The 12500-nt window shown below is 48.6% G+C and overlaps 2 protein-coding genes across 2 annotated transcripts in view; one reads left to right on the top strand and one right to left on the bottom strand.

Moving 5' to 3' along the window:
- The window catches only part of LOC311315879 (steroid receptor RNA activator 1-like), a gene marked incomplete at its 3' end in the record, with an annotated part of 116922 nt that overhangs the window by 90847 nt on the left and 13575 nt on the right, over nt 1-12500 (bottom strand). The window lies entirely within an intron of this gene.
- The window catches only part of vegfc (vascular endothelial growth factor c), a gene marked incomplete at both ends in the record, with an annotated part of 15076 nt that overhangs the window by 682 nt on the left and 1894 nt on the right, over nt 1-12500 (top strand). Inside the window, 5 exons of the mRNA XM_084444232.1 lie at nt 6146-6356; nt 9167-9357; nt 9473-9609; nt 9795-9898; nt 10063-10399. Coding sequence (XP_084300358.1) covers nt 6146-6356; nt 9167-9357; nt 9473-9609; nt 9795-9898; nt 10063-10399 — 980 coding nt within the window. The remainder of the gene's footprint in view (nt 1-6145; nt 6357-9166; nt 9358-9472; nt 9610-9794; nt 9899-10062; nt 10400-12500) is intronic.

Raw genomic sequence — 12500 nt, 5'->3', positions numbered from 1 at the left:
TACTGTGTCCCTATACTCTCATATACTCTCCTGTACTCTCCTATACTCTTCTGTGTTCCCCTACACCCCCATGTACTCTCCTATACTCTTCTGTGCTCTCATACTCTTCTGTACTCTCATATACTCTCCTGTATTCTCCTGTACTCTCATACACTCTTCTGTACTCTCCTACACTCTCCTGTACTCTCCTACACTCTCCTGTACTCTTCTATACTCTCTTACATTCTTCTGTATTCTCCTACACTCTTCTGTACTCTCCTATACTCTTCTATACTCTCTTACACTCTTCTGTATTCTCCTACACTCTTCTGTACTCTCCTTCCCTGTTCTTTACTCTCCTATACTATCATGCACTCCCCTATACTCTTCTGTAAACTCTTGCACACTTCTGTACTCTCCTGCTGTATATTTGATTGTGTTATCCTGTACTCTCCTTCATTCGCATGTACTCTCCTATACTCTTCTGTACTCTCCTACTGTATACTCCTGTGTGTTCTCCTGTACTCACCTACACTCTTCTGTACTCTCCTACTGTATACTCCTGTGTGTTCTCATGTACTCACCTTCACTCTTCTGTACTCTCCTACTGTATACTCCTGTGTGTTCTCCTGTACTCACCTACACTCTTCTGTACTCTCCTACTGTATACTCTTGTGTGTTCTCCTGTACTCACCTACACTCTTCTGTACTCTCCTACTGTATACTCCTGTGTGTTCTCCTGTACTCACCTACACTCTTCTGTACTCTCCTACTGTATACTCCTGTGTGTTCTCATGTACTCACCTACACTCTTCTGTACTCTCCCACTGTATACTCCTGTGTGTTCTCATGTACTCACCTATACTCTTCTGTACTCTCCTACTGTATACTCCTGTGTGTTCTCATGTACTCACCTACACTCTTCTGTACTCTCCCACTGTATACTCCTGTGTGTTCTCATGTACTCACCTATACTCTTCTGTACTCTCCTACTGTATACTCCTGTGTGTTCTCATATACTCTCCTGTATTCTCCTGTACTCTCATACACTCTTCTGTACTCTCCTACACTCTCCTGTACTCTCCTATACTCTCTTACACTCTTCTGTATTCTCCTACACTCTTCTGTACTCTCCTATACTCTTCTATACTCTCTTACACTCTTCTGTATTCTCCTACACTCTTCTGTACTCTCCTTCCCTGTTCTTTACTCTCCTATACTATCATGCACTCCCCTATACTCTTCTGTAAACTCTTGCACACTTCTGTACTCTCCTGCTGTATATTTGATTGTGTTATCCTGTACTCTCCTTCATTCGCATGTACTCTCCTATACTCTTCTGTACTCTCCTACTGTATACTCCTGTGTGTTCTCCTGTACTCACCTACACTCTTCTGTACTCTCCTACTGTATACTCCTGTGTGTTCTCATGTACTCACCTACACTCTTCTGTACTCTCCTACTGTATACTCCTGTGTGTTCTCCTGTACTCACCTACACTCTTCTGTACTCTACCACACACCTTCACTCTCCTGTACTCTCCTACACTCTCCTACACTCTCCTTTACTCTCATGTACCTTCATGTACTATCCTGCACTCTCATTTGCTACTGTATGGTTTCTGTCATATGAATGTGTCGTACAGTATGAGTCAATGAAGAAAAACTATAGCTAGCTGTTGTTATCGTGAGAACAAGAGAGGCGGTTTCCTCTATTCAGCCTGGCTGCGATTAGGGTGATTTCACTACCGAGGGTGGGTTAGGCTGTTTGGCAACACACACATACACACAAACACACACAAACACACACAGCTATGGCTTGTTTGAGTGACGTCTGAGTGTGTGCGGGTGTGTGTGTGTGTGTGTGTGTGTGTGTGTGTGTGTGTGTGTGTGTGTGTGTGTGTAAGCCAGACATGTTTGTGAGGGAAGGGGGGAGCAAGCATTTGTGTGGTATGTGTGTGTGTTAGTCATGCGTGTGGGTGTGTGGCTTATGTTTGTCCAGGCTGTGCATTGTGGCAGCAGTGATTGAATCACATCTTACTGTAATCCATAGAGGCCAGTGCTGGGTGTTAGCTGAGCGGGACATGGTGTTGGGGGGGCAAACAGAGAAAGACAGAGGTGGAGGAAGAGAGAGAAAGAAAGTGAGAGAGAAATAGAACCTTGGACTGATAAAAAGAGTACAGTAATGCTAGAGGCAACAACTTCCTAGTATAGCTAGCACACCAACATTCATTAATACAGTACAGCTAGCACACCAACATGCATAAATACAGTACAGCTAGCACACCACCATTCATTAATACAGTACAGCTAGCACACCAACATTCATTAATACATACAGCTAGCACACCAACATGCATAGCCTCCAGCTAGCCTTCAGATATACATTAATACATACAGCTAGCACACAGACATTCATTAATACAGTACAGCTAGCCCACAGACATTCATTAATACAGAACAGCTAGCACACAGACATACATTAATACATACAGCTAGCCCACAGATATTCATTAATACAGTACAACTAGCCCACAAATATACTGTACATGAATACATACAGCTAGCACACCAACATTCATTAATACAGTACAGCTAGTCCACATATATACATCAATACATACAGCTAGCACACCAACATTCATTAATACAGTACAGCTAGCCCACAGACATTCATTAATACAGTACAGCTAGCCCACAGACATTCATTAATACAGTACAGCTAGCACACAGACATACATTAATACAGTACAGCTAGCACACAGACATACATTAATACATACAGCTAGCCCACAGATATTCATTAATACAGTACAACTAGCCCACAAATATACTGTACATGAATACATACAGCTAGCACACCAACATTCATTAATACAGTACAGCTAGTCCACATATATACATCAATACATACAGCTAGCACACCAACATTCATTAATACAGTACAGCTAGCCCACAGACATTCATTAATACAGTACAGCTAGCCCACAGACATTCATTAATACAGTACAGCTAGCACACAGACATACATTAATACAGTACAGCTAGCACACAGACATACATTAATACATACAGCTAGCCCGCAAATGCTCTAATACTGTCAGCAAACCCACATACATTAAAGTCAAAAAAGCATTTTTTTTTTTTTTTTAATTGGTCAAAGTGTGCATCTATAAAAATACACAATTATCAAATCCTTTGATTTTATTCTTCCTGTAAAACAAAATGCGAGTGGTTACATCAGCAATGGAAGAGCAAGGTTAACCAATAATCTCACGACATCCACCTGTCAATCAATGCTATCTGTCTATTGAATTTGTCAATAACAATAAGTTGTTATAACCCGCCCACTTGTTAACGTTCCAATCAAATTCCTCTAAACGTTATGTCCCGCCCCTATAGCCTGTTTGAGACGAAAATACTCCAAACTACGTAAGTCAGATGATCTCAAACGTCCGTTTCAGCTGGAAGGGATAGTTTGGAAATTTGGACATATGGCCTCAGTTTTGACTTATCCATTATATTGTAGATTGATTGAGGTAATTTTCAGCTGCTTCCATGCTGAAAATTATCATTTGGGCATTCAGGTTTCGCTAAAGCTAGGACAATGCAATAGGTAGCATCCACTACCAAAACACCCATCGGCACACAACCATTGGCGGAATAAATTAAACCAACAACTCGCATCATAGCAAAACATACAGTTACACAGAACAGCTGGAGTGAATTGGAGAGTTTGAGAGATAGCGTGGGACAGGTCAGTGAGTGACTGACTCATTGAGAAATACAACGCAGGCCTCTGAATGATGTTAGAGAGTGTGGAGGACCATGCAGTGTTTACCATGAAAGATGAGCTTGAGCGTCTCGCAGTAACGGGGACCCACCCAGAGGATTCTGGGAAATCATGTGCGAGGGTCATGCTGCTCACCTATTGGTCAGCCATGACCTCACAGAGCCAGCTGCGTTCCCCAGGGAGGATAGTAGAAGATTCCAGAACCTGTGACATCATCATTTGGGTCACACATTTATATATACAAATATATCATGTACAGTCTCGCACAGTTAATATCCTGGCTCTGCAATAGTATAATAACATGTTAGATTAATATAATATAGCTCCTTTCATGACCTGCAGGTTATCTTGTATACAGTCTCACATGATTATTATCATAGCACCTGCTTAGCTTTTCTGTTAAAGAGAGGAAGGGAGAAAGAGAGAGAGAGAGAGAGAGAGAGAGAGAGAGAGGCTGAAGGGGGACATGTGAGAGACAGAGATACAAAGAGAAGGGGAGGGAGTGAGGGAGGGAAAGAGAGAGGGACGGAGTGATGAGAAGGGGTGTGTGAATAGAGAGAACCTGATCTGCCCTCCTGGTCTTTGTGTGTCCAGGGTTCAGACAGAGGCTCCCTGCCAGCCCCTCCTCCGAGGGCCGGCCCTGCTGGGGACTCACCTTCCTCTGCCAGACCCCTAGTACACTAGGCCCTTCCCCCAGATCCCTAGTACACTAAGCCCAGCCCTTCCCCCAGATCCCTAGTACACTAGGCCCAGCCCTTCCCCCAGACCCCTAGTACACTAGGCCCAGCCCTTCTTCCAGACCCCTAGTACACTAGGACCAGCTCTTCTCCCAGACCCCTAGTACACTAGGACCAGCCCTTCACCCAGACCCCTAGTACACTAGGGCCTTCACCCAGACCCCTATTACACTAGAACCAGCCCTTCACCGAGACCCCTAGTACACTAGGGCCTTCACCCAGACCCCTAGTACACTAGGGCCTTCTCCCAGACCCCTAGCACACTAGGCCCAGGCCTTCCCCCAGACCCCTAGTACACTAGGCCCTTCCCCCAGACCCCTAGTACACTAAGCCCAGCCCTTCCCCCAGATCCCTAGTACACTAGGACCAGCCCTTCTCCCAGACCCCTAGTACACTAGGGCTAGCCCTTCCCCCAGACCCCTAGTACACTAGGGCCAGCCCTTCCCCCAGACCCCTAGTACACTAGGCCAACCCCTACCCCAGACCCCTAGTACACTAGGGCCAGCCCTTCCCCCAGACCCCTAGTACACTAGGCCAACCCCTACCCCAGACCCCTAGTACACTAGGCCCAGCCCTTCCCCCAGACCCCTAGTACACTAGGCCCAGCCATTCCCCCAGACCACTAGTACACTAGGCCCAGCCCTTCCCCCAGACCCCTAGTACACTAGGCCCAGCCATTCCCCCAGACCACTAGTACACTAGGCCCAGCCCTTCTCCCAGACCCCTAGTACACTAGGGCTAGCCCTTCCCCCAGACCCCTAGTACACTAGGGCCAACCCTTCTCCCAGACCCAGTACACTAGGACCAGCCCTTCCCCCAGACCCCTAGTACACTAGGGCCAGCCCTTCCCCCAGACCCCTAGTACACTAGGCCCAGCCCTTCCCCCAGACCCCTAGTACACTAGGGCCAGCCCTTCCCCCAGACCCCTAGTACACTAGGCCAACCCCTACCCCAGACCCCTAGTACACTAGGCCCAGCCCTTCCCCCAGACCCCTAGAACACTAGGCCCAGCCATTCCCCCAGACCACTAGTACACTAGGCCCAGCCCTTCCCCCAGACCCCTAGTACACTAGGCCCAGCCATTCCCCCAGACCACTAGTACACTAGGACCAGCCCTTCCCCCAGACCCCTACCCTGCTAGCCAGCTGCCAGACCAGGTGTGCCAGGCAATCTCAGACCAGGTGTGCCAGGCAGTCTCAGACCAGGTGTGCCAGGCAGACTCTGGGAAAACTACAGCATTTGTTTCCATGGGGGTGGATGACACAAAAACACAGTGTGTGTGTGTGTGTGTGTGTGTGTGTGTGTGTGTGTGTGTGTGTGTGTGTGTGTGTGTGTGTGTGTGTAAGTGGGCGTGTATGCGTGCATGCTTGTGTGTGTGTGTGTGTGTGTCTGTGTGTGTGTGTGTGTGTGTGTGTGTGTGTGTGTGTGTGTGTGTGTGTGTGTGTGTGTGTGATACAGCGTTGCCCTCAAGATCTCTCATTACACTCAAGGTCAGGATACTGATGCTGACTCAGCTAGCTGGAAAAACAGAGATATAAGATGCATTCCTTTTCTCCTTATTACACCAAAACATCCCAGAGTATCACACTGGTTGTTCATAGGCTTACGTTCTGATTGGTCTGTGTGTCCTTCCCCAGGCTCCGGTGATTGGTGGGGGCCAGAGTAGGCTGGACTCCGCCTCCAGTGTGGATGAGCTGCTGGAACTTCTTTACCCAGAATACAATCTGGTTCAGCACTGCTTGCGCAGGAAGTTCCATCGTGGCTCCACCCCCCCGCCACACAGCGAGGATGACCTCTGGGGGCAAACATACCAGGCCGCGGCATTCCGCGCCGACGGAGCCTTTGAAGGTAAGGCACAGTCTCGCCCGTCTTTTGTTGTTTGTTGATGTTTGTTTATATTGAATCTTAATTTACAAACACACGTTATGGTTTTGGGCTGGGCCTAATCTAATATCCTGTTTAATCTGGCATCTCAAACAAACACTTTCAGATTAGGATTTCTCTGTAAAAGATTTGATGAACTATTAGAGTCCTACAGTATGCCAGCCAGCAGGACCAATGAGCAGATAGAACCCCTCTCTACCCACCCACCCCCCCCCTTCTCTCTCTAGCTCTCTCTCTGTCTCAACCCTTCTCTCACTCTCTCTCGCTCTGTCTCAACCTCTCACTCTCGCTCTCTCTGTCTCAACACTTCTCTCTCTCTCTCTCTCTCTCTCTCTCTCTCTCTCTCTCTCTCTCTCTGATCCCTTCTGCCAGATTCACAGATAGGCGCAGCACAGCTGTGTTCAGGGAAGAGAAGAGAATGATTGTTTCCCTAACAGAGGCCCCTCAATCCCTCCATTTCTCCCTCTTTCCCTGCCTCCCTCCATCTTTCCCTCTCTCACCCATCTGTCCTCCTCCCATTCCTGAAGCTAAACACAACTCAGATCAAAGCAATCGCACCCTGTGACCTGAGCTCTTCAGGGGAGTCTCAGACCAAAGCAATCGCACCCTGTGACCTGAGCTCTTCAGGGGAGTCTCAGACCAAAGCAATCGCACCCTGTGACCTGAACTCTTCAGGGGAGTCTCAGACCAAAGCAATCGAACCCTGTGACCTGAGCTCTTCAGAGAATTCTCAGACCAAAGCAATCGAACCCTGTGACCTGAGTTCTTCATATGAGTCTTCATAGGAGAGGTTTGTGACCTGAGCTCTCATAATACATAGGATCAGCCTGTTTTTTCTGTATTGGATTAGTCTGACCAATCACACCTGACAATGGCTGTCATATGACATTAGCGACTCTACTAGGCAGGGAGTCATTAGAAACACCCAATCAGAGGATATAGTGGTGTTATGTCTAGGAGGAGTCTCAAAGCAATCGAACCCAGTGGCCTGAGCTCTTCAGAGGAGTCTCCAGACAAAAGCAATCAAACCCAGTGGCCTGAGCTCTTCAGAGGAGTCTCCAGACCAAAGCAATTAAACCCTGTGGTTTGAGCTCGCATAATAGATAGCCTGTTGTTTCTCTATTAGATCAGTCTGACCAGTCACACATGATCGCATTACATTGGTGGTCTTGGTGGTCATGTGACTTTAGCGACTCCACTAAGTCAGGGGCTACATTATAATGGTGCTATGTCTAGTGAGTGAGGTAGGTAGGTAGGTAGGTAGGTAGGTAGGTAGGTAGGTAGGTAGGTGGGTAGGTAGGTACTGTAGGTAGGTAGGTAGGTAGGTAGGTAGGTAGGTAGGTAGGTAGGTAGGTAGGTAGGTAGGTTGGAAAGTAGGTACTTTATTGATCCCATGGGAAATGGCGGTGATACAGCAGCAGTATACAAACGATAACAACGGCGCACAATCACGTTTGAGTAATAATATAGTATAGAGTATAGTATAGTATAGAGTAATATGAGACTTGGTGGCAGCATGGAGTCGCCCTGTACAAAGTAATAATACAATATGAGTAGTATGTCTTGATGGCAGCATGGAGTCATCATGTATAATAATATTCCAGAGAATTGCTCCAGGTAAATCAGCAGGAGCGTGACAGAACCAGGCCTCCAGTGTGCTGTGAACACAGTAGAACCTCTAGTAAACATCATCAGAACATCATCAGAACATCTAGTAAACATCCTCAGAACATCTAGTCAACATCATCAGAACATCTAGTAAACATCCTTAGAACATCTAGTAAACATCATCAGAACATCATCAGAACATTTAGTAAACATCATCAGGACATTAAGTAAACATCATCATCAGAACATCTAGTAAACATCATCATCAGAACATCTAGTAAACATCATCATCAGAACATCTAGTAAACATCATCAGAACATCTAGTAAACATCATCATCAGAACATCTAGTAAACATAATCATCAGAACATCTAGTAAACATCATCAGAACATCTAATAAACATCATCAGAACATCCTCAGAACATCTAGTAAACATCATCAGAACATTTAGTAAACATCATCAGAACATCTAGTAAACATCATCAGAACATCTAGTAAACATCATCACAACATCTAGTAAACATCATCATCACAACATCTAGTAAACATCATCAGAACATCTAGTAAACATCATCATCACAACATCTAGTCAACATCATCACCAGAACATCTAGTAAACATCATCATCAGAACATCTAGTAAACATCATCATCAGAACATCTAGTAAACATAATCAGAACATCTAGTAAACATCATCAGAACATCTAGTCAACATCATCATCAGAACATCTAGTAAACATCATGAGAACATCTAGTAAACATCATCATCACAACATCTAGTAAACATCATCAGAACATCTAGTAAACATCATCATCAGAACATCTAGTAAACATCATCATCAGAACATCTAGTAAACATCCTGTCCCTGAGTGAAGAGGATCTACAGAAATCAGAGTGGCTCATGTCTCCATCCACCCATCCCACACACCTGCTGTATGTAGCACATTCAACGCTGCAGCGTTTACCTCGTCTATGTAACAGGTGGATGAGGAGGGGAAGCACATCTACCGCTAGACCAGAAGGGAATTCCACCAGAACTGTGGTTTGATGTTCGAGCTTTTTTCGCATGAAGGCTACTCATCATCACGCAAGTGTTGTTCCAAATAACATCTGCTATGCCTATCGCTATCCTCTGTTCCCCTGACCCCGCATCTCTCCCCGTAGTGATCCTGGAGGAGATCCAGCGGACCATGTGCCGGCCCAGGGAAGTGTGTGTGGAGGTGTCTAAGGAGAACCCAGAGAGCACCAGCCACTTCTTCCTGCCTCGCTGTGTGGCCCTGCACCGCTGTGGGGGCTGCTGCACCCACGAGGCTCTCTACTGCACCAACACCTCGCACACGCACGTCAACAAGACGGTACGCGCACACACACACACACACGCACACACACAGCCCACCTAGGCACACAGTACTGCTTGTTCCCCTTGCAGTTGAGCGTAGTCTGACAGGCTGTTGTTCCTCCTCCGGCCAGTTGGTGGAGCTGTCCCCTTCCAGGATGGAGCGCTCCATAGTTACGGTTTCCTTCGTCAACCACACTTCGTGTGAGTGTCTCCCGAAGAGGCCGCTTCACTCCGTTATCAGGAGGGCCGCAGCTGAACACCTCGCCCTGTGAGTGAGTCACCTCTGACCTTCAGCCTTTAACCTTTACACCTACCCCTAACCCTGACTCTGACTATGACCTTAACCTAGCCTCGTGAGTGGGTCACCTCTGACCTTCACCCTTTCCAAGGTCCGACAATGACCTTGACCATGACCCTTACTTTTACTTGCACCCCTGTATGTGTCCCACCCAGGTGCTCTCCTCCAGATGTGCCCTGTGGTCCAGACCTGCTGTGGGACCCGGGCCGCTGCCTCTGTGTGCCCTCAGAATCCAGCCCCTTCTCCCTGAGAGAGCTGAGTAAGCCCGCCTGAAACCAGTATTATTCCCAGTGTCATTTCTGTTGTCACACACGTGACGGGGGGGTGTGCTGTTGTGTGAGGTTTCTCTGCGGGAGCGTGAACAGCATCTCTCCTCTCCCTGCCCCCCCCCCCCCCCCCCCCCCGACCCTTCGGTCCATTCAGAACCCCTGGACTCCGCCCTCCTGGCGCTGTGCGGGCCCAACAAGGTTCTGGAGGAGTCCAGCTGTAAGTGTGTGTGTCGGAACGGGCTGACGCCGGGCAGCTGTGGTGCCGGCTGGCGTCTAGACCAGGAGAGCTGTGAGTGCCAGTGCGAGGACCAGCCGGCGGAGGGCACCTGCCCACCTAACCAGCGCTGGGACCCCCAGCTGTGTGGGTGTGTGTGCCGGGCAGAGTGCCCGCTCCGCCAGCCCCTCAACCCCGAGACGTGCCTGTGCCAGTGCAGGGAGAGTCCCCAGACATGCCTGCTGCAGGGGAAGAAGTTCAAACCCAACACCTGCAGGTAAGACTGGCTGGCAGACACACACAAACATGCACACTCTTAGATAATTGGCCTCCAAATGGGATTTCAGGGATTTTAAAAATCTTGTTTTGGCTCCTAGTAGAAGCTTTGTTTGGGTTCTACCTGGAAACAAAAGGTTCTCAGAGGGTTCCACAGGGACCACCAGAGACCCGTTATTAATGGTTCTGGGTAGCAGCTTTTTTGTTAAATTATGCAACAGGATGCATTATACAGTAGGATGAGTATAATAAAGAAAGAACCACATTGCAAAATGCACAGAATACAGCAGGTTTCAGTGTAACACAGAAACCGTCAGCCCAGTGGAGCAGAGCAGTGTGGAATTAGTCCACAGTCCAGAGTTCCTCATCGGATACAGAGGAACATGAGAGGTCCCTGGGACAGGCCCATGAGACATCTAGCACAGAGGCTCTGTACATCAGAGTTCACACACTCTTCACATGTACATCAGAGTTCACACACTCTTCACATGTGGAACATTCCGCTGCGGTCCCAGAGGACTTCCCCCATGGCCTTTTAAGGAGAGTCTTGGCCGGCCCTGCCGACTGTTCCCAGGCCTGCCACGGCATTCCCAGTACTGGAATGTCAAGGGCCAAGGCTGGGGTTCTGATGGCCCTCAGACAGGGCTCTGCTCCCATTCGTTTACTGATAACTGTAAAGCCCTGGTTTACACTGCCACGGTACTTTAGCCTCTTATAGATACTCAATATGGAATGTTTTAGAAGACAATTGATTCAGTCATTGAAATGTATGATTTACATACTCAAATTGAAAGCAATTTAGCTTCACAACTGAACTCTGAACTCAAGACAGCTTCATGTGTTTTCTTCTCACAGTACAGTACAGTACATGGCCCCAGATACCTCCTCGTGGCCCCAGATACCTCCTCATGGCCCCAGATACCTCCTCATGGCCCCAGATACCTCCTCATGGCCCCAGATACCTCCTCATGGCCCCAGATACCTCCTCATGGCCCCAGATACCTCCTCATGGCCCCAGATACCTCCTCATGGCCCCAGATACCCCCTCATGGCCCCAGATACCTCCTCATGGCCCCAGATACCCCCTCATGGCCCCAGATACCTCCTCATGGCCCCAGATACCTCCTCATGGCCCCAGATACCTCCTCATGGCCCCAGATACCTCCTCATGACCAGAGATACCCCCTCATGGCCCCAGATACCCCCTCATGTCCCCAGATATCTCCTCATGTCCCCAGATACCTCCTCATGACCAGAGATACCCCCTCAGGGCTCCAGATACCTCCTCATGGCCCAAGATAGCCCCTCATGTCCCCAGATATCTCCTCATGGCCCCAGATACCTCCTCATTGTCCCAGATACCCCCTCATGGCCCCAGATACCTCCTCATGGCCCCAGATACCTCCTCATGTCCCCAGATACCTCCTCATGGCCCCAGATACCCCCTCATGGCCCCAGATACCTCCTCATGGCCCCAGATACCTCCTCATGGCCACAGATACCTCCTCATGGCCCCAGATACCTCCTCATGGCCCAAGATAGCCCCTCATGTCCCCAGATATCTCCTCATGGCCCCAGATACCTCCTCATTGTCCCAGATACCCCCTCATGGCCCCAGATACCTCCTCATGGCCCCAGATACCTCCTCATGTCCCCAGATACCTCCTCATGGCCCCAGATACCCCCTCATGGCCCCAGATACCTCCTCATGGCCCCAAATACCCCCTCATGGCCCCAGATACCTCCTCATGGCCCCAGATACCTCCTCATGGCCCCAGATACCTCCTCATGGCCCCAGATACCTCCTCATGACCAGAGATACCCCCTCATGGCCCCAGATACCCCCTCATGTCCCCAGATATCTCCTCATGGCCCCAGATACCCCCCCATGGCCCCAGATACCCCCTCATGGCCCCAGATACCTCCTCATGACCAGAGATACCCCCTCAGGGCTCCAGATACCCCCTCATGGCCCCAGATACCTCCTCATGGCCAGAGATACCCCCTCATGGCCAGAGATACCTCCTCTTCCTCTTCTGTTCTTCTTTAGGGGTCGGGTCTCAGCTGCCGGTCCCTCTTGTATTTCCCCAAATTCAGAATCT

The sequence above is a fragment of the Borostomias antarcticus genome (assembly GCF_949987555.1).
Source record: "Borostomias antarcticus genome assembly, chromosome: 1".
Lineage (NCBI taxonomy): Eukaryota > Metazoa > Chordata > Actinopteri > Stomiiformes > Stomiidae > Borostomias > Borostomias antarcticus.
The sequence above is the reverse complement of the archived record's forward strand: the minus strand, read 5'-3'. Positions and strand labels throughout refer to the sequence as shown.